General features: G+C 37.7%; 1 protein-coding gene across 3 annotated transcripts in view; it reads right to left on the reverse strand.

Annotated features, from left to right (window-relative positions):
• Nucleotides 1-23,567, reverse strand: part of DPY19L1 (dpy-19 like C-mannosyltransferase 1) — a 98,561-nt gene that overhangs the window by 44,295 nt on the left and 30,699 nt on the right. For all 3 annotated transcript variants that reach the window (XM_047694643.1, XM_047694642.1, XM_047694641.1), the window contains exon 7: nucleotides 6,816-6,873. In XM_047694643.1, coding sequence (XP_047550599.1) covers nucleotides 6,816-6,873 — 58 coding nt within the window. The remainder of the gene's footprint in view (nucleotides 1-6,815; nucleotides 6,874-23,567) is intronic.

A 23,567-nucleotide genomic window follows, 5' to 3' on the forward strand; every position in this document is an offset into this window, starting at 1 on the left:
TTTTTTGATGTGTATTTTTTTTACTGGAATACAATTTTAAAAATCTGTTGGTTCACAAAATTAACTAGAAATTTCAATATGATTGATAGTAGAGATATATAACCACAATTTACAAAGTTATCAATCTCTGTGCAGAAACCAAGAAGAGAAAATATTTTAACCCTGTAATGTACAATTAGAGAATTTTCTTCATACATACTGTTCACTCACATTGTTTTGTTACCCAGTTTCAACTATGTTGCCATCCCTTAGAAATTTATTTCTTTTAATAGCTGAAGGCACTCAATTCTCTCAAATTCAATCGCACCCTTTGTAAAGTAGGATGAGAAGGCTAAATTACAGAATTGAAACAAAGAGCAAGATCTTTCGCCTCTACAATGTTAAGAGTGAATGAACGTAAATATGTGAAAGCTTCTTATTTTTTCTCCAATAACACAACGTACTTCACTAGATCTGCTACAAACATAATTGCTGGTTCAGATGACCCCACGTAATCTGAAAACAGTAAACAGATTTGCTTTAATCATACCTTAAGTTTCAACAAATAAATATCACAATTATAATACAGCTCTCTATATAGGTGGACAGTTCAGAACGCCAATGCCTTCTAAAGGCATTATCTTGAAATTTAGGAATTAAAGAAGGGAATAAATGTGCGAACTCCTTCACAAGGCATTACATCACTGTATGAAGCACTCAGGCAAAATACAAGACATTCCTCAATGGTGAAAATGAACTCAATGAATATCTGACTTTCCTTTAACTGTCCTCTTAGAGTATATAATTTTTAGCACACATTTCAAAGCACTGAATAACGCTGAGGCATAATACTGCCTAGATATTGACAAGAACAAGCTCCTATTGTCTCCTTAGAAAGCCTGAATTTTAAATCATTTATTCGAGAATCAAAAACCAAGGAATTTTAGTAATAGGGAGCTTCATTTGTCAAGCTTTACTTTCAAAATAGCTCACTTATACTATTAGAAATCTATCAGAATGTAATATACTTCTCTCCTTAATGTAAAACTAAATAGGGGTTTAACTAACTACTGAATTATAAATTATAGTTAGCATCAGAGAGATCATATTTAAGGTTTGTTCCAAGAGTTTTGACTAGAGGAGACATTTGCAGGATTAGTTATAAATTGCTGTTGGTATAATGTTTAGGTTTAAAACAAATTGTCCCACTTCTGAATGCTACACAGACTTACTAGTTATAATACTGCTTTACATTCCTTAGTGTTAACTACAATACTGTGTTAAATCTTGCACTTACAAATGCTTTCAAAAAAACATATGTGGCCAACATGGAATTAGATCTTCAAAAAAGAGAGAAAATGGGAAAAACAAAATATATGAAGAGAAGATACTGGTTAAAATTTTTCCCAAACTGATAAAAACAACAACAACAACCCATAGAACAAAGACGTTCAGTGAGCTGTCAACGGGGCACATACAAAGAAGACCACATCTAAGTTTATTACCATCAAACGAATAAAAAACGAATATAAAAAGAAAGTCTTCAAACCACCAGAGAAGAGACACTCCACATGCAGAGTGACAATAAGAACGATAACTGACATTTCATTAAACAACAGAAACCAGAAGACAATAGAATGACATTTAAAGTGCTGAAAGGCAAAGATACCAACCTAGAATTCTTACCCAGCAAAAATACACTTCAAAAAATGAAGGCAAAATACAGACATTTTTAGACAGGCAAAAGCTAAGAGACCTTGTTGGCAAGAGATCTTCACCACAATGTTAAATAAACTTCTTAAGACTGAAGAGAAATTATACCAGATGGAAACCCAGATGAGTAGGACAAAAAATATTACTGAAACCCAAACACAAATATCCAGATGTGAAAGACTAGGTGATAAAAAGGGAGGGAAGTATGCAGGGCAAAGGAGACAGTGTGTACCAAAGCCCTAAGGAAGGAAAAGGAATAGTCCTCTCTGGGAACTAGAGAAGGAAGGACGGTGGGACTGAAGCAAAGAAAGCCTGGACAGCAGTGAGAGAACCAGAAGGGCCCAGGTCATGAAGTGGGCTGTAGGCTAGGCTAGTTCTACTACATTCTAGGCAGTTTTCATCTAAGCAATACATATATTCTCATCTAAGATCAGCACACTCTTTTTTTTTTTTTTTGTGGACTTTTGGAGTTAATGCAAGTTTAGTGTAAATTCACAAATCCATAAGCACACCTCTCAATAGCTTGAATAAATAATGCATCTTGCACTCATACTATTTTCCAAATTAATGTAAAAAATAATTTAAGCCGCATCACTCTTCTGCATGTAACCCTCCAATGGCCTTTCCATTTTCTTCAAATGAAACTTACAATGACCAGCAAGGACTAGAGAAAAGGCTCCTTCCATATCCCACTTCCCATTATTAACTGGCCTCATTTCTTCCACTCTCTGCTCCTGTCACAAAAGCCTCCTCGCTGCTCCCCATATAAGCCAGTATTCCCCCACCTTAGGTAGAAGATGGCCCCACTTTCACATGATTATCTACAAAGACAGGGATCTTTGCTTTACTGACTTATCAACAAATCCTAGGCATCTACAAGTACCTGGCATACAGTAAGCCCTCTGTATACACTGTCTTTATTGAGCTGAATAAAAAGAAGAGCCAGAATAAATGTCCTGGCCCAAATGGGACCCCACAAGAAAGTGAAGAAAGAAAGGGACAAAGGGAAGGAGGGAAGAATAAGAAGAAGAAAGAGAAACAGAGAGAAAGGGAAGAGAAAAAGTTTCACAAATTAGCAAGGAAAGATCTCTGTACTTTTCACTTGTGAAAGATAAACCGTGGTATTATCTTTGAAATCCTGCTTCCCTAAGAACCATCTGTGCTGAAAGAAGTTTGGAGAGATTACTGGTTAATCAGGAAACTTAGAATCCTGTCCCGGCTTTACAACCTTGATTCAAACACTTAACCTTTCAGTGCTTCCAATTATTATACAAACTGGAACATTATTATTTACTACTTATCTACCATACAAGAACATTCTAAGGATTAATGAGACTCTCTTCAAAGTGTTCTAAGAATTGTTTTCCAAATCTTACATAAATAACATAAATATGTCAATAACCAATTAGAAACAAGGACAATTACATGTACATTATCTCAGTTCAGTTAAAAAATACTTAAGAAACTAATATGGGTCAGAAATATGTTATGGGTAACAAAGAAAGGTTAATTAGATATGTCTCTAATATGCCTCTTTCATATACTACTTAGATTTACTTAGGTTTCAAAAAAAAAGGGGGGGATTTTCCTCCTCATAAATGTGCCTATCTTTTTATCTGTGAGCGTATTTTATATAAAACACCATCAATCATGCCTGGTAATAACTTTTCTAAAAATCTCATCATGAAAAAGTTAAACAAAATTACTTCACATATAATGAATTTTTAATAGTCAAAAATTAAAGATAAATATTATATCTCATTTTTTTCCACATACTCCTCTAACTGCTTTCCAGTCAGCATGATAAAAATCCGACAGCATCAAGCCATGGAACATACATCTGATCTTGTAATAAGGAAGGATTTAAAAGGCAGAGCAAAACTTTTGGTGTTCCTCTTAGCAATTATTCTCAACAGGGACAGAGTCAACATTTAATAAAAAAAAAGCTTGATAAGTGAAAACATCAACATAATTTTTATTATGAAATGTATAGCCTCAATATTATTGATCATTACTATGAGCAATCAGTGAGTTCTTCCTTACATCTTCACAGGTTCCAGATTTGAAGGTTTCAACTTCTGTTTTAAATCATTTGATTAATCCCTTTTCATTACACATCTTGCAGTTCTTTTGTTGAGGCCAAAATTTTCCCTTGTAAAACCATCTGAGTGAAAGAGTATTTTCAAAAGTACATCATAGGCTATCTTAGACTCAAATACAGAGCAAACTGAATAATGGAAATAGAACTTAAAAAAGCAAGTAACAACTCAGAACTATTTTTTGGTATGTAAACCACTCACTGGCATGATTAGCATAACTCTCTTAAGAAAAAGGGATACCAAGTACCAGTCAGTAACCCACCAGCAATTTCAGTGAGTACATTGTGACACTCGAACAGAGTTCACTAAATGTGGGAATGGGTACTACCACAGCAGATACTTCCCTCATATAAAAATTATAGACTTGGGGCAACATTTTTAAAATTTAGGAAAATAATTGGGTCTCAATCTCACAGTCTGAAAACCAAAATAAATATTAAATTATTTTAGTTACTTAAGTTCTTAACTTATTTTACCCAAAGCTACAGTTTATTCCCTCAACTTTAATGTCTTTACAAATGGTTCCTTTTCTACTCGAAAGCTAAGTTACTGATATAAGTATGATTCTCTACTTGACTATTTCAGTAAAACTGAAATTCTAATTCTAATCACATTAGTCTACCCTCTCCTAACTAGAAAGTGATGTGCAAGCATGTCCAACTTCTGCATCAACATGGATAGGACTGGAGGAGGTCATGCTAAATGATGCTAGATGAAATAAGTCAAGCAGAGAAAGTCAATTATCACATGGCTTCACTTATTTGTGGAACATAAGGAACAGCATGGAGGACATTAGGAGAAGGAAGGCAAAAATGAAAGGGGGGAAATCAGAGGGGGAGATGAACCAATGGACTCCGAGAAACAAACTGAGGGTTTTAGAAGGGAGAGGGGTGGGGAGATGGGAGAGCCCAGTGATGGGGATTAAGGAGGGCACGGATTGCATGGAGCACTGGGTGTTATACACAAACAATGAATCATGGAACACTACATCAAAAACTAATGATGTACTGTATGGTGATTAACATAATAAAAAAAGGGAAAAATTTTTAAAAATTAAAAAAAATTGTTTTAATTTCCTAAAAAAATAAAAAATTTAAAGATTTTGAAAAAATAAAAAAAAACAAACAGACCAAATAGCTGAAAGGTATCCCAAAAAAAAGTCTATCAACCTGAAAAATGAACTGAAATAGTCCAAATTTCACTGGTATAAACTGAAAAGACTTTGTAAGGAATGATGCTCATGCTACATGAGTATCAAAATTTTAAGAAAAACGTAAGATCAGGAATTGACAGCCTCTAATTTAGACTGAGGGTAACACAGTAGACCTTTCTGCTTCACAAATAGTTGTCGTTAAAACTGCAGACCTTGACTTCAAAATTTTCTCTCTTTCCTCCAATGTCTTATTGCAAACATTCAAAGCTGCTCCTTTCCTTCAGAAGTTACTTCCAATTTCTTAGGTCATTCTCACAGGATCTGAACCTCCACAAGTTCTGTGTCCATGCTATGACATTCAAAAGCATCCACAGTCAAGAAGAGGCAAAAAAAAAAAAAAAAAATCTTTTTTTTTTTTCTGTAAAAGTCAGACCATGCCATATTGCAATGATTTGTCTCAAATGCTCTAATTTATAAGGCCATTTTAGCTTTAAATTTCTGTGATTCTAAATATTAAACATGTGTTGGTTCAATATCCATTAGTAATCCACTGAACAATAAAAAAGAAGTTCAACCTTGATTTTACAGTTCAGTTTTAGTATGATTACTCCTAGGCTTTGTAACATGTGCATATTCAAATAGTATACACACTGAGTTTATAAATGCATAAGGATTAATTTACTTCACACAAAACAAGCTAAAGACCTTTCTTCTCTTTCTCTCACACAAGATTTACCATGAAAGAAAACCAGGTAGAGATATATTAATAAAAATTCATTTACAACTACGACTGATAACAGTGGAAGGATTTCATTGGTATTCTGAATTTTTATTAGAATTTTATCTAAATTAAGTTATTAATAATAATATAAAGTAACAGTTACATAATGGTTACTATGTGCCAAACACTGCTCCAGGCACTTTACACTTATGAATTCATTTAAACTCCTCAAAAATCCCATAAGATAAGTACCATCATTACACCCATTTACAAAGTGGAAACTAAGGCAGGTGAGGTTAATGATTTGCTCTGGTTACAGAGCTGCCTAACAGTAAAGCCGGGATTTGAACACAGGTAGCTTGGATCCAGAGTCAATATTTTTTTACAATAGTGTTCTCTTTAGAAAACCCTTGGATATGTACAAGTTTACAGGTATAATATAATATTCTGAAAAGGAGACTTAAGAATACAACCAAGTGTAATAAGATGCATTAAAATAGAAACATACTATATAGCTCCTACCAAAAAAGTTATTCCCATACAAGTAAATTAACTTTATCCATGGTCAACTTATTTCTATTATAGCTAAACATGAATGTTCACACTTTGAAATTATATAAAGAATTGACGCAGAGCCACTATTACTTCAAATCACTAAGAGATATATCACATAAAGGATATAATGTTCATGCAAAGTTAACTTAAGATAAGTACTAGTGTTAAAATTTGAATTAAAATAAGACCAAACAGGGACACCTGGGTGGCTCAGTTGGTTAAGCAGCTGCTTTCGGCTCAGGTCATGATCTCAGGGTCCTGGGATCGAGTCCCACATCGGGCTCCTTGCTCAGCAGGGAGCCTGCTTCTCCCTCTGCCTCTGCCTGCCACTCTATCTGCCTGTGCTCACTCTCGCTCTCTCTCTCTCTGACAAATAAATAAATAAAATCTTTAAAAAAATAAAAAAATAAAAAAAATAAGACCAAACATTTAAAGAATGCTACCATGGACTACATTTAAATTAAAATTAAAAAAGAAACCTGTAGTTCTGGAGGTATAATCTCCTAAAATTTTTAAAGAATATTTGACTTACTACTTCAAGAAGAAACTTGTATTTCTAAAAATACAATTTTGAAAATAGGTGTTGACAACCTACCTCTCCATGATTGAAAAAGAAGCACAACACTGTAACCAGGCCTCCCAATCGGCTGCCGCTAGAAAAGAAGATAAAGAACATAACTCAAAGAACAAAAATCCAGGTCGATCCTAATGAAACCATGAAATAATAGAATATGACAAACTTCTAGTTCTACACAAAGTGTTAGCCACACTAGAATTCTACTATTCTTATTTACAAAACAGTTTATTTCCTTTATAGTATCATTAGTCAAAATAAGTTTCATTTTTAAAAAGGCATCTTCCATCTTCTAAAAAAGACAGTGAATAAAAAATGGTGACTAGTCATGTTACCGGGCATCGTGCAACCTGACCTTTTTCTTTCTCTCTTTTTTCTTCTTTAGTGCCACATATTTGTGTCCTCTTGCAGTTCCCAAACTATTTTTCTAGGGACACATGATATACATTCAGGAAAGAGGACAGAAGTGCAGAAAAAGTCTTTGTGGTCATAAAGGTAGAAAACACCACACTTGGAAATTCAGAAAGCAAGCCAGCACATTAAAGATTTAATTAATTTGGTATTTCCCAAGACCCATCCCAAGCTACTTTCCTATAGAACATGCTTGGAGAACACAGTTTACAAAGTTTCATCTTTCATCTGTTTTTAGAAACGTGTAAAAGAACACAAATATCAAAATAGGACCATCAGGCTTCTAACTCTAGCTAAGAAATCACAATGCCATAGTTTGGCTGTCCTAACAAATAAACCTTCATTTGCTTGGGTAAGAGTAATGCAGGTCCCCCACTCTCCTCCCACCCTGGCCAGAAGCATCTGGATATAGGAAAGAAAGGCTGTTCTAGGTTTGTTCTGTCATTTCTTTCACTTTGCTCTTGAGATCTTCTACTCTCTTTAACTCATGCTGTTTTCTCATTATTTTACCCAAATATCCTTCCTTCTTTCTACACAAGCATGTGTAGAACACAGACAAGCCAGGGATGTAACAAGGAATCAGACACAGGTATTCTAGGCTATGCTACTTATTCCAGGGGATGTACAAATGAGGAAACACGGAGGAGACAGAGGAGATGGCTGGGCTAACCCATGCAGAGAGCACACGCCCCTTCCGCATCCCTCCCAGCCTCCCAGGAGACAGGGGGGCTGGCAGTCCCAGCACAGGGGGCCGGTGAGCCTCAGCACAAGACGAGGGGTAAGTCTGCATGTTCAGCAGTGAGTGGTTTATGGAGTTGCCATTTTCCCTACAGAGTCTCCAGCCCCTTGCTGCTCTAGAGAAGAGATGGCAGCATGAGAAGTTTGAGGAAGGGGGTTATCTGAAATACCACCTGCATTTAAGGACAGAGGTAACAAGGGAAAACAGAAGGGCTGCAGAGCCGTGTTAAGGGATCATGGGAAGCTGGAAGACCACAAATTTACAGGACACTAATGGAACAACTGTGCGATTTTTCTTTACTGATTATCAACCTAGACCAGCACAAATGAAATATAAAGGGGCAAAGAAACAACATTTTTGGGGGCACCTGGGTGGCTCAGTGGGTTAAGCCGCTGCCTTCGGCTCAGGTCATGATCTCAGGGTCCTGGGATCGAGCCCCGCATCAGGCTCTCTGCTCAGCGGGGAGCCTGCTTCCTCCTCTCTCTCTGCCTGCCTCTCTGCCTGCTTGTGATCTCTCTGTCAAATAAATAAATAAAAACTTTAAAAAAAAAAAAAAAAAGAAACATTTTGGCCAGAAAATGGCTGAAGTGATGAATCCACAGAAATAAGAGGGACAGATAAAGGAGTCAGAAAGTCATACAGGCTGGGGAGCGGAAGACAGGGCTCTCCCCTCAGAGGCCCAGCACACCTTAAAAAAATCAACCAACAGGCCAACACCAGGCTTCATGGCAAGTCATAAGAAATTAGTTAAGTGTGAGTTATGGGTTAAAATAAATAAATAGTAATGTTTTGAACTTATGCCAACAAGGCAGAAAAGTGCAAAGGTCTATATATTTTGAAAATTGTTCTCCTCATTGCCACCCTTCTCTCAATCCTATTCATCCAAGATAATTAATAACATTTGTGTGTGTGTCCACCTGCCCAAATCTTTCTCTATACCCATATATTAATGTGATCACATTATTAACACCTCCTTGAAATTTGTTTTTTCTAATTCATCTATTATAAAGATTATTCCTTTTTTTTTTTAAAGATTTTATTTATTTATTTGACAGATACCACAAGTAGGCAGAGAGGCAGGCAGAGAGACAGAGGGGAAAGCAGGCTCCCTGCTGAAGCAAGAACCCGATGCGGGACTCGATCCCAGGACTCTGGGATCATGATCTGAGCTGAAAGCAGAGGCTTTAACCCACTGAGCCACCCAGGCGCCCCTGAATGCTTATCTTATACCAGGTTTTGGGGCTACAGTGATGATAGACATAATCAAAGTTCTTTTTTTTTTTTTAAGATTTCACTTATTTATTTGACAGAGAGAGATCACAAGTAGGCAGAGAGGCAGGCAGAGAGAGAGGGGAAGCAGTCTCCCTGCTGAGCAGAGAGCCTGTCCGATGCAGGGCTTGATCCCAGGACCCAGGGATCATGACCTGAGCTGAAGGCAGAGGCTTTAACCCACTGAGCCTCTCAGGCGCCCCTATAAAGATTATTCCTAATCAATACACGTAACCCGAGGCATCCTTATTAATAGATGTCAAACATTGCATAGGACAAATGTACTGTAATTTGTTTAGACCTTTCCCTATTATCAAACATATAGATATTTTTAAATTTCTTACTATTACAGAAACATGTTAAAATAAATATCCTTGTACATGTAAATATTGGTGTTTTTATTCCTACAGGACAGACCTAACTGTGAGACTGCCAAGTCAAAGACTGTGAACCAGAAAATGCCATACTAGTCCACAACCCCCCCCACACACAGTGTATGAGGTGTCTGCTTCTCCAGAACACATCATCTGATGTGTCCAGACCCTTTCATATTTTGCCCATTGGGTAGGCGGAAACTTTTTTTTCACTGTTATTTTGATTTGTACCTCTTGCCTACTAGTATGGGGCATCGTTTTTTTGGGGGGGTTTTGGGGACAATGTGCATTTTCTCTTCTGTGAACTGCCTGTTTACATTCTTGTCCATTTTTCCATTGGATCGTCTATTTCCCTATCCAAAGATTAAGGGTATCAATTTTTTGACTGTTATATGTGTGATTAAGTCTTTTGATATAAGTTATGGTGTATTCTGCCAAAAAGAAATTTTAAATTTTATGTGGTTAAATGTCAATATTTTCCTTTATTTCTTCTTCATTCCTTGTTTTGTCTGTGAAGATCTTTCCTACCTCAAAATGACAGTGTTCTAAATCTTCTAGTATCATTGTATTTTACATTTAAATCTTTCACCTACAGAAATGTATGTATAAAGCCCTAATTTTGTTCTCTTTGAAACAGAGAGCCAATTATGCTAAGACCATTTATCTAATAAACATTCCTTTTTCCAGTGTAATGAAATTCAGCCTTTATCATACATTAATTTCTCACAATACTAGAATCTGTTAATTCCAGTCAATTGATTTAATTCTATATTTTCTATATCACAATGTTTTCATTACTATAATATTAACATATGATAAGGAAAATTCTCCACCCCTAAGTATTCTAACATTTTATTTAATTTTTTAAATTTTTTAATTTTTTGTTAATATATAATGTATTATTAGCCCCAGGGGTACAGGTCTGTGAATCGCCAGGTTTACACACTTCACAGCACTCACCGCAGCACATATCTTCCCCAATGTCCATAACCCCACCATCCTCTCTGTACCCCCCTCTCCTCCTGGCAACGCTCAGTTTGTTTTGTGAGATTGTTCTGTGAGATTATGGTTTGTCTCCCTCCCGATCCCATCTTATTTCATTTATTCTTTTCCTACTCCCAAACCCCCCATGTTGCTTCTCAACTTCATCATATCAAGGAGATCATACAATAATTGTCTTTCTCTGATTTACTTATATCGCTAAGCATAATACCCTCTAGTTCCATCCACGTCATCACAAATGGCAAGATTTCATTTCTTTTGATGCTGCATAGTATTTCATTGTATATATATACCACATCTTCTTTATCCATTCATCTGTTGATGGACATTTATGTTCTTTCCATCTAACATTTTTTAAAAATTTTTATTTTTCAAATTTCTTTTCAGTGTTCGAGATTTCACTGTTTATGCACCACACCCAATGCTCCATGCAATATGTGCCCTCCATAATACCCACCACCAGGCTCACCCAACCTCCCACCCCCCGCCCCTCCAAAACCCTCAGATTGTTTTTCAGAGTCCACAGTCTCTCATGGTTTGTCTCCCCCTCCAATTTCCTCCAACTCCCTTCTCCTCTCCATCTCTCCACGGTCTCCGTGTTATTCCTTATGCTCTACAAATAAGCGAAACCATGGGATAATTGACTCTCTCTGCTTGACTTATTTCACTCAGCATAATCTCTTCCAGTCCCGTCCATGTTGATACAAAAGTTGGGTATTCATCCTTTCTGATGGAGGCATAACACTCCATAGTGTATATGGACCACATCTATACTCCATAGTGTATATGGACCACATCTATCCATTCATCCATTGAAGGGCATCTTGGTTCTTTCCACAGTTTGGTGACTATGGCCATTGCTGCTATGAACATTGGGATATAGATGGCCCTTCTTTTCCAGACATCTGTACCTCTGGGGTAAATACCCAGTAGTGCAATTGCAGGGTCATAGGGAAGCTCTATTTTTTTTAATTTTATTTTTTATAAACATATATTTTTATCCCCAGGAGTACAGGTCTGTGAATCGCCAGGTTTACACACTTCACAGCACTCACCATAGCACATACCCTCCCCAATGTCCATAACCCCACCCCCCCCTCCCAGCCCCCCTCCCCCCATCAACCTTCAGTTTGTTTTGTGAGATTAAGAGTCACTTATGGTTTGTCTCCCGCCCAATCCCGTCTTGTTTCATTTATTCTTCTCCTACCCCCTTAACCCCCCATGTTGCATCTCCTCTCCCTCATATCAGGGAGATCATATGATAGCTGTCTTTCTCCGATTGACTTATTTCGCTAAGCATGATACCCTCTAGTTCCATCCACGTCGTCGCAAATGGCAAGATTTCATTTCTTTTGATGGCTGCATAGTATTTCATTGTGTATACATACCACATCTTCTTTATCCATTCGTCTGTTGATGGACATCTAGGTTCTTTCCATAGTTTGGCTATTGTAGACATTGCTGCTATAAACATTCGGGTGCACGTGCCCCTTCGGATCACTACGTTTGTATCTTTAGAGTAAATAACCAGAAGTGCAATTGCTGGGTCATAGGGTAGTTCTATTTTCAACATTTTGAGGAACCTCCATACTGTTTTCCAGAGTGGATGCACCAGCTTGCATTCCCACCAACAGTGTAGGAGGGTTCCCCTTTCTCCGCATCCTCGCCAGCATCTGTCATTTCCTGACTTGTTAATTTTAGCCATTCTGACTGCTGTGAGGTGGTATCTCATTGTGGTTTTGATTTGTATTTCCCTGATGCCGAGTGATATGGAGCACTTTTTCATGTGTCTGTTGGCCATCTGGATGTCTTCTTTGCAGAAATGTCTGTTCATGTCCTCTGCCCATTTCTTGATTGGATTATTTGTTCTTTGGGTGCTAAGTTTGCTAAGTACTTTATAGGTTTTGGACACTAGCCCTTTATCTAATATGTCATTTGCAAATATCTTCTCCCATTCTGTCAGTTGTCTTTTGGTTTTGTTAACTGTTTCCTTTGCTGTGCAAAAGCTTTTGATCTTGATAAAATCCCAATAGTTCATTTTTGCCCTTGCTTCCCTTGCCTTTGGCGATGTTCCTAGGAAGATGTGGCTGCGGCTGACGTCGAAGAGGTTGCTGCCTGTGTTCTCCTCAAGGATTTTGATGGATTCCTTTCTCACATTGAGGTCCTTCATCCATTTTGAGTCTATTTTCGTGTGTGGTGTAAGGAAATGATCCAATTTCATTTTTCTGCATGTGGCTGTCCAATTTTCCCAACACCATTTATTGAAGAGGCTGTCTTTTTTCCATTGGATACTCCTTCCTGCTTTGTCAAAGATTAGTTGACCATAGAGTTGAGGGTCTATTTCTGGGCTCTCTATTCTGTTCCATTGATCTATGTGTCTGTTTTTGTGCCAGTACCATGCTGTCTTATGATGACAGCTTTGTAATAGAGCTTGAAGTCCGGAATTGTGATGCCACCAACTTTGGCTTTCTTTTTCAATATTCCTTTGGCTATTCGAGGTCTTTTCTGGTTCCATATAAATTTGAGGATTCTTTGTTCCATTTCTTTGAAAAAAATGGATGGTACTTTGATAGGAATTGCATTAAATGTGTAGATTGCTTTAGGTAGCATAGGCATTTTCACAAAATTTATTCTTCCAATCCAGGAGCATGGAACATTTTTCCATTTCTTTGTGTCTTCCTCAATTTCTTTCATGAGTACTTTATAGTTTTCTGTGTATAGATTCTTAGTCTCTTTGGTTAGGTTTATTCCTAGGTATCTTATAGTTTTGGGTGCAATTGTAAATGGGATGGACTCCTTAATTTCTCTTTCTTCTGTCTTGTTGTTGGTGTAGAGAAATGCAACTGATTTCTGTGCATTGATTTTATATCCTGACACTTTACTGAATTCCTGTACAAGTTCTAGCAGTTTTGGAGTGGAGTCTTTTGGGTTTTCCACTTACAGTATCATATCATCTGTGAAGAGTAATAGTTTGACTTCTTCTTTGCCGATTTGGATGCCTTTAATTTCTTTTTGTTGTCTGATTGCTGAGGCTAGGACTTCTAGTACTATGTTGAATAGCAGTGGTGATAATGGACATCCCTGCCATGTTCCTGATCTTAGTGGAAAAGCTTTCAGTTTTTCTCCATTGAGAATGATATTTGCGGTGGGTTTTCATAGATGGCTTTGATAATATTGAGGTATGTGCCCTCTATCCCTACACTTTGAAGAGTTTTGATCAGGAAGGGATGCTGTACTTTGTCAAATGCTTTTTCAGCATCTATTGAGCGTATCATATGGTTCTTGTTCTTTCTTTTATTAATGTGTTGTATCACATTGATTGATTTGCAGATGTAGAACCAACCTTGCAGCTCTGGAATAAATCCCACTTGGTCGTGGTGAATAATACTTTTAATGTACTGTTGAAGCCTCATGGCTAGTATTTTGGTGAGAATTTTTGCATCTGTGTTCATCAAGGATATTGGTCTGTAGTTCTCTTTTTTGATGGGATCCTTGTCTGGTTTTGGGATCAAGGTGATGCTGGCCTTATAAAATGAGGTTGGAAGTTTTCCTTCCATTTCTATTTTTTGGAACAGTTTCAGGAGAATAGGAATTAGTTCTTCTTTAAATGTTTGGTAGAATTCCCCCGGGAAGCCGTCTGGCCCTGGGCTTTTGTTTGGAGATTTTTGATGACTGTTTCAATCTCCTTACTGGTTATGGGTCTGTTCAGGCTTTCTATTTCTTTCTGGTTCAGTTGTGGTAGTTTATATGTCTCGAGGAATGCATCCATTTCTTCCAAATTGTCAAATTTGTTGGCGTAGAGTTGCTCATAGTATGTTCTTATAATTGTCTGTATTTCTTTGGTGTTAGTTGTGATCTCTCCTCTTTCATTCATGATTTTATTTATTTGGGTCCTTTCTCTTTTCTTTTTGATAAGTCTGGCCAGGGGTTTATCAATCTTATTAATTCTTTCAAAGAACCAGCTCCTAGTTTCGTTGATTTGTTCTATTGTTTTTTGGTTTCTATTTCATTGATTTCTGCTCTGATCTTTATGATTTCTCTTCTCCTGCTAGGTTTAGAGTTTCTTTCTTGTTCTATCTCCAGCTCCTTTAGGTGTAGGGTTAGGTTGTGTACCTGAGACTTTTCTTGTTTCTTGAGAAAGGCTTGTACCGCTATATATTTTCCTGTCAGGACTGCCTTTGTTGTGTCCCACAGATTTTGAACCATTGTGTTTTCGTTATCATTTGTTTCCATGAATTTTTTCAATTCTCCTTTAATTTCCTGGTTGACCCATTCATTCTTTAGAAGGATGCTGTTTAGTCTCCATGTATTTGGGTTCTTTCCAAATTTCCTCTAATGATTGAGTTCTAGCTTCAGAGCATTGTGGTCTGAAAATATGCAGGGAATGATCCCAATCTTTTGATACCGGTTGAGACCTGATTTAGGACCGAGGATGTGATCAATTCTGGAGAATGTTCCATGTGCACTAGAGAAGAATGTGTATTCTGTTGCTTTGGGATGAAATGTTCTGAATATATCTGTGATGTCCATCTGGTCCAGTGTGTCATTTAAGGCCTTTATTTCCCTGTTGATCTTTTGCTTGGATGATCTGTCCATTTCAGTGAGGGGAGTGTTAAAGTCCCCTACTATTATTGTATTATTGTTCATGTGTTTCTTTGTTTTTGTTATTATTTGGTTTATATAGTTGGCTGCTCCCATGTTAGGGGCATAGATATTTAAAATTGTTAGATCTTCTTGTTGGACAGATCCTTTGAGTATGATATAGTGTCCTTCCTCATCTCTTATTATAGTCTTTGGCTTAAAATCTAATTGATCCGATATAAGGATTGCCACTCCTGCTTTCTTCTGATGTCCATTAGCATGGTAATTCTTTTCCACCCCCTCACTTTAAATCTGGAGGTGTCTTCGGGTTTAAAATGAGTTTCTTGTAGGCAACATATAGATGGGTTTTGTTTTTTTATCCATTCTGATACCCTGTGTCTTTTGATTGGGGCATTTAGCCCATTAACATTCAGGGTAACTATTGAGAGATATGAATTTAGTGCCACTGTATTGCCTGTAAGGTGACTGTGATTGTACATTGTTTCTGTTCCTTTCTGATCTACTACTTTTAGGGTCTCTCTTTGCTTAGAGGACCCCTTTCAATATTTCCTGTAGAGCTGGTTTGGTATTTGCAAATTCTTTCAGTTTTTGTTTGTCCTGGAAGCTTTTAATCTCTCCTTCTATTTTCAATGATAGCCTAGCTGGATATAGTATCCTTGGCTGCATGTTTTTCTCGTTTAGTGCTCTGAATATATCATGCCAGCTCTTTCTGGCCTGCCAGGTCTCTGTGGATAAGTCTGCTGCCAAGCTAATATTTTTACCATTGTATGTTACAGACTTCTTTTCCCAGGCTGCTTTCAGGATTTTCTCTTTGTCACTAAGACTTGTAAATTTTACTATTAGGTGACGGGGTGTGGACCTATTCTTATTGATTTTGAGGGGGGTTCTCTGAACCTCCTGGATTTTGATGCTTGTTCCCTTTGCCATATTGGGGAAATTCTCTCCAATAATTCTCTCCAATATACCTTCTGCTCCCCTCTATCTTTCTTCTTCTTCTGGAATCCCAATTATTCTAATATTATTTCATCTTATGGTGTCACTTCTCTCTCGAATTCTGCCCTCGTGGTCCAGTAGCTGTTTGTCCCTCTTTTGCTCAGCTTCTTTATTCTCTGTCATTTGGTCTTCTATATCGCTAATTCTTTCTTCTGCCTCATTTATTCTAGCAGTCAGAGCCTCCATTTTTGATTGCACCTCATTAATAGCTTTTTTGATTTCAACTTGGTTAGATTTTAGTTATTTTATTTCTCCAGAAAGGGCTTTTATATCTCCCGAGAGGGTTTCTCTAATATCTTCCATGCCTTTTTCGAGCCCGGCGAGAACCTTGAGAATCGTCATTCTGAACTCTAGATCTGACATATTACCAATGTCTGTATTGATTAGGTCCCTAGCCTTTGGTACTGCCTCTTGTTCTTTTTTTTGTGATGAATTTTTCCGCCTTGTCATTTTGTCCAGATAAGAGTATATGAAGGAGCAAGTAAAATACTAAAAGGGTGGCAACAACCCCAGGAAAATATGCTTTAGCCAAATCAGAAGAGATCCCAAATTGTGAGGGGGGAGAAAGAGGATAAAAAGAGGTTCAGAAAAAAAAAAAAAAGAAAGAAACAAAAAAAGAAAACCAATAAAGAAAAAATATAAAAAGGAAAATATATATATATATATATATATATATATATATTAGATAAACTAGTTTAAAAACGTTAAAAAAAGAAAAGGGTAAAGTTAAAAAAATTTAGCAGAAGAAGAAAAAAAAATGAAAAAGAAAAAAAAATTAAATTAACTGCAAGGCTAAAGAATCATGGGGAGAAAGCCATGAGCTCCGTGCTTTGCTTTCTCCTCCTCTGGAATTCCGCTGCTCTCCTTGGTATTGAAACTGCACTCCTTGGTAGGTGAACTTGGTCCTGGCTGGGTTTCTTGTTGATCTTCTGGGGGAGGGGCCTGTTGAAGTGATTCTCAAGTGTCTTTGCCCCAGGCGGAGTTGCACCGCCCTTACCAGGGGCCGGGCTGAGTAATCCGCTCTGGTTTGCTTTCAGGAGCTTTTGTTCCCTGAGCACTTTCCGTAGAGTTCCGGAGGGCGGGAATGAAGATGGCGGCCTCCTGGTCTCCGGCCTGGAGGAGCTGAGAGCCCGGGGCCCCACTCCTCAGTGCGCCCTCAGAGAACAGCGCCCAATTACTCCCGTCACCCTGCCTCCCGCCGCGCTCCGAGCTGACCGAGCCTGCGACCGGTTCAAGGTAACCCCGAGCTCAGAGCTCACTCCTCGGCTCTGTCTCTGTCTCCGGCTTCCCCGTTCTAATACCTGTAAGCTATGGGACACTCAGACACCCCCGATCCTTCTGCGACCCTGCGGGACCTGAGGCCACGCTGACCCTGCGTGGGCTTCACCCCGGTTAAGCCTCTGGAGCGATGTCCTTCAGTGGAACAGACTTTTCAAAGTCCTGATTTTGTGATCTGTTGCTCCGCCGCTTGCCGGGAGCCGGCCCCTCCCCCTGCGGTCTATCTTCCCGTCGCTTTGGATTCACTTCTCCGCCAGTCCTACCTTTCAGAAAGTGGTTAATTTTCTGTTTCTAGAATTGCTGTTCTTCTTCTCTTCGATCTCCCGTTGGATTTGTAGGTGTTTGCAATCTTTAGATAAGCTATCTAGCTGATCTCCCGCTACCTGAAGTAGTCTCAGCCTGCTACTTCTCCGCCATCTTGACTCCTCCCCGGAAGCTCTATTTTTAATTTAAGGTATCTCCACACTGTTTTCCAAAGTGGCAGCACCAACTTGCATTCCCGCCAACAGTGTAAGAGGGTTCCTCTTTCTCCACATCCTCTCCAACACGCATTGTTTACTATCTTGTTAATTTTTATTCTAACATTTTTTAGGTAATTCTAACCAGTGCCCCCCCTCACACACAAAACACACATAAAAAAGTGCTGGATTTCTGATCAGAAGGTCATTAAATTTACATATAATTTTGGAAGAACTGTCATTTATGTGATGGTAATTCTGCCCATTCAGTTGGATGGTATGTCTCTCTCCATTTATTCAATTCTATTTCTTGAAATAAAAACGTTATGGAGAAGCAATTCAGCCACCAGATATCTAGAGCTAAAACTTCTAAAAATATGGGGATATGATAAAATCTGATCATAGTATAGTATTTTAACACTTTCAGACTTTAGCAGGTCATAAAAGCTAAAGAAAACATACTAAAGATTTGAATGAGATCATCAATAAACTCAATTTTATAAATCTATATAGTATTTTGACTATATACACAGAAAATATACATGATTTGTATAGCATCTGGAACACCTGGTTGGAAAGACTCCTCATTCTCTGGTTATAATCCAAAAACAACCTACACAAGTGAAATTGAAAAACAACACCACCACTTTGGGAAATTAATATAAAATTCCCTTTTAAAAATGCCCTGAACAGAAAAAGATTCAAAACTGAAATTTTACAAGATCAAAAATTTTTTAATGGCAGAGTAAAGAAAGGGACAGGGATAAAAAGAGGACAAGGACAGAAAAATCCCAAGTCCAATTTCCCAACCAAATCTCATGATGAGGTCTGCTCAAGAAGTCTTCGATCCATACTCGACTGCCATATGACCTGTGGGGCTCTGGGACTGGACATCTTCCCAAAGGTAGAATCAGTGTGACATCACTCTCTGTTCACTAAGTAACTGCCAGACAGGTCGTCGCCCAGCATCTTCCACAAACACAGATAGCTTTGCTTACCTAACCAGGGAGGCAGATTTTCTGGTACACTTTCATGCCCTGCATAGCTAGGAGGGGAGAACAAAATTTGCTTATCTACAATAAATATCTGACTTACGATCATTATGAAATGGTGTGACTTAAAATAACTCTAAAATAGCGTCCCCAGCATTTTACCTCCTTTCCCGCCAATCCTTATAGACTAGCACATAGGTCTTTTTATTTTGCTAAACAGAAAAGATGTAATAATCAGAAAACTTGGGACTGATTTTTTTTTTCCATTATAGTTCATCAGTTGATATTTCAGCATTCCCTAGTGGTTAAAAAAAGAAGATTCTTCTGCAATACTACCACCATCAGAAAATATGAAAGCTCCCATTGTGCAAATTTTAAAATAGTCTAAGTTTGCACATTTACTCATCCATCTCATTCACCTTTTGAGCCTCAATTTCCTCAGGTATAAAATGAAGGGGCAAAAGATCTTTAAAAAGTTTTCAATTCTGACATTTAATAATTTACAATTCTCTTCTTTCTCACATCTCTAAGTATCATGGATTCAAATCAATCATCATATTTTGGCAGGCTTGGTTAATCACTGATACTTGTATCTCGATTTACCAAAAAATCACAAGATGTACAAAGTTCAACATTCAAGGAGAAAAAGTAATCACAGTTACTTCAGAACGTTATTAAATAACTCTTGGAGTGAGTTAAATTAAATAACTTCTGCTGCATGAATGCTAATGAAAGAGAAAATGAAAGAATAATATAGAAATAATTGAATTAAGAGAATTCCAGTCTCAAGTTTGAGAGGTAAGGCACAAGCACCTTGCTAGCCAGATGAAAAAGTGCCCAGCAGACCTGCTGAGAGCTAAGCATCTTCCCCTAAATTTACACATGGATCCTCTGGCTTCTCTAGAGCATAAAAGAAAGCTGCAGGGAGTAAAGGTGAGGAATAAGAATGATAATCAGGAAGGCAAGAAAAGGTCTCAGCTTAGTCCTTCCAGTCTAATTAAGTCCTTCCAGGCAACTAATTAAGGCCTCTAATTTAACTCTTTGTCCACCAGGGCCAAGAAACAGATGATTTTATTTACTAGACTGTGAACTTCCCAGGTCATCATCATAGCATGCATGGTGCCTAATACTGGGCCTGAGCCTTGTCTATGGCACAGAGTCAAAAGGTATCTCAGCAGTAAATGAAACCATAAAAACTATCCAACCAAAAGTAGGCATTCCTTTTTGAGGAGAGGGGACACTGTCAGACAAACACACCACACTTCTCATCACTGCCATCCTTGATCACTGGCCTGGACACACTACCTGCTCATCATCAGAGCCATGGGTTCAGTGGAGTGTCTACTGTGACCCAACCACCACACTGCTTGACTCCCCATCCAGACCTACTACTGTGCCCTCAAGAAGCTCCATTGCATGGGGAACAACTTCCTTCCAGGAAACCTTGGCCTCTACTCAGATGCTTCCTTCTCCTCCTACCATGAAACCTTACCCTCCTCTGAGAAGAAGTTTCCCTTCCTCATGGCACCATGCACCTATATGGCTCAAGGCCCAGATATAAGGCTGAAGCTTCCTCTATTGCTACTTTCAGACATCATCTGGGACCCTTCATGAAAGCCTGCTCCTCTCTCATTTCTCTCACTTGCCTCCTCACAGAAGTTCTCTCCTAGTACTCCAGCTCATTCTCCATAATTCACAGCTGTTCTCCTTCGTCAAGGGCATGTCTAGAGTCTTAACTCACAGAGTCAGGGTCCAGGATCCCCTGTTCCTCTTCTCCATTCCCTCTATTGCACTGAGGTGGCTTTTTGAGAACTTTCTAATGATCCTTTTTATGAGCTTCTCTAGACTTAATGTCTGCTGCTCTGTATCACTGTGACCACTCTGATCTGTCTCTGATCTTCCTCCTCTTGAATATTTACCTTTCTCTGTCTTCACTCTGTTCTCCATGGCTTCTCAGCTCTTGTCAGAAAATCCTGCCCATTCTTTTGTAGACACAGCTAGTCATCAGAAAATGCCTTTTCTTCCACAGGAGGAACCAACCAGTCACCGAGCATAATGTATTCATCTTCTGATTTTCTACTCTATTATTTTCTTTGGTCATTGAAAGTTCACGCTTCTTTGATACCAGAAAGAATTTTTTTAACTGTATTTTTTTAAGATTTTATTTATTTTGTTTATTTGACAGACAGAGATCACAAGTAGGCAGAGAGAGAGAGAGGTGGAAGCAGGCTCCCCACTGAGCAGAGAGCCGGATGCAGACTCGATCCCAGGATCCTGGGATCATGACCTGAGCCGAAGGCAGACCGCTTTAACACACTGCCCCCGCAGAAAGAATTTTTAACTATTTTATTTGTAGATGTGTTCCAGAAGCCCTGAAGGCATTGTAGATTAATCTATATGCCAAACCTTCCTTTAAATTTTGCTAACATTCTCCTTTCTATCCTGAGTAGTGAGAGTGAACAGTCATAGTTAATATAACCAGTTTCTCTATTTTCTTCTCATGATCCAGCCAAAGTTATTATGAAGTGACTCAGTGTCCTTTTTAGACTCTCCTGCAGAACAGAGTAGCTTTTCATGTCAATTATTTAAATCAATCAATATACACCTCCCCGTTCCTGTACCTATTTTAAGGCAAAGCTGAACTTCTTATTCTTTATGCCAATTTAGCTTTGCTTCCATTGTTTTATTTGAGATTTGTCTGTTGTTCATGCTTCATTAAAATATCAAGCATTACTGTTTATGCAGTCTGGATTTTTGGCTAAAAGCATGTCTTAAGTAAGCTATGAATTACACCTGCTCAAACTTTTTCAACTCCGTGTTGCTGTGGGTTGTTTAGTTTTGTTGTTTTTTGCTGTTGGAATGTTCTATTAACTTGGCCTTCTAGCGCATCTTTAATCATTTGGTCTAACAGTTGTATATGAATATTTAAAAGACAAGTATTTCTCCTTAGTATGCATAAATTGATAAAAGTTATTGGTTGAAAATATTGGCATCTTTTCTCTAAAACCTGTCCCTTTTTAGGTCATTATCTCAGCAAATGACATTTAACCACACCGTTTGCTGCCCAAGTCTGACCTCTAGGATCAGTAACTTTCCTGTGACTCTGTTTCCTCCGAGTTACCTTTTAAAGTGCTAGATACATATTTCTTCAGTAAATAAACAATCTTAAGACTAGAATCTGAAAAAAAAAAAAAAAGTGGAATCTGCAGAGTAAATGCTTCAGATGAGTCCCTGAAAAAAATATTTCCTAAATTAGTAAAATTCTAACAAAGCTTATGTGACAGATAATGTATCATTTTTGTGTCTTTCGTAAATAATAATCAAGGGGTTAGGTTTTTTTCCCCCAACAATTTGTTTATTCATTTCATTCAATTAAAAACTACTTTCTGAAAGCAGGCATTCTTCTAAGTGACTTGCAAGCATTAATTTATTGTATTCTCATATAGAAGACAATGTCTCCTAACTCATTTAGGTGTTTTCCCTCCAACCATGGCGCTTCTTAAAAATTCTATAATTTTGTATTCCAGTTAACTTATGAAACACTTCATTTCCCTATTACAACCCTGAAAAACCTTTGTTACATTAAATTTTCTTTTACATCCAAAGGCAAACCAAAGAACTGGCAGTCACTCTAAGTTCTTCCCACATCATTTATTCAAATTATATAAAAACTCAATGTTAACAGGTTCCACCCACAATCTGGAGCTCCCATACAGCTTTTTGTCCTCCAATCTCAATCATGACAGCCTAGGATAGCCAGATAGCTAAGGGAAACTTCTAACATGGTAGGTAAAGACCAAAAGAATTAAAAAAGTGAACTAGAAGATACCAAATTATTTAGGGAGGAAAAAAATCATTAGTATCCTCAGAAAGAAAGATACTGAATCCATGAAACAAAAATAAAATACTGTTTTTTTTTTAAAAAGGAGCATTCAAAGAACAAATAAAAATTCTTGAAAATTAGAAGATAACAAATGAAAAACTGAATAGAAGAGTTGAAAAAATAAAGTTGACAGAATTTCCCAGAATATAGAAGAGCAATGATATTAAAAATGGGAAAATACATGAAAATTAGAGGATCAGGAAATGCAATATCCAAATAACAAAAAGTTCTGAAAGAGAAAACAAAAGGACTGAAGTAAGTGAAGAAATAATCCAAGAAAATTTCCCTGAAATTAAGGGCATAAGGTGCAAGACTGAAACAACATGTCACGTGTCCAAGATAATATGGGAATAGACAGATCTAGAGCGAGACTTGTGAAATTTCAGAACCACGGAGACAGTGAGAAGATTCTACAGTTTTTCAGAAAAAAAAAAAGGGAAGAAAAGGTCACATACAAAAATTTAGGATTCCGAATAATTTAGGAATGCCTGAATAGCACCACATGAAGCAGTAACAGTGTGAGGACTTCACAATTCTAAAGGAAAATGATTTCAAATCCAGAGTTCAATACACAAGCAAAACTATCAATCAAACATGAAGACAAAATAAAGGCATTTTCAAACATACATGGATTCAAAAATTTACTTTCCATCAATTCATTCTCAAAAACTTCTAGAAGATGGAAGATGTGCCAGAGTAAAAAAATAAACCAAGAAAGAGGAATACATAGAATATGGCATAAGAGATCCCATCATAAGGGATAGTGAAGGAA

Source organism: Lutra lutra, chromosome 11, assembly GCF_902655055.1.
Source record: "Lutra lutra chromosome 11, mLutLut1.2, whole genome shotgun sequence".
Lineage (NCBI taxonomy): Eukaryota > Metazoa > Chordata > Mammalia > Carnivora > Mustelidae > Lutra > Lutra lutra.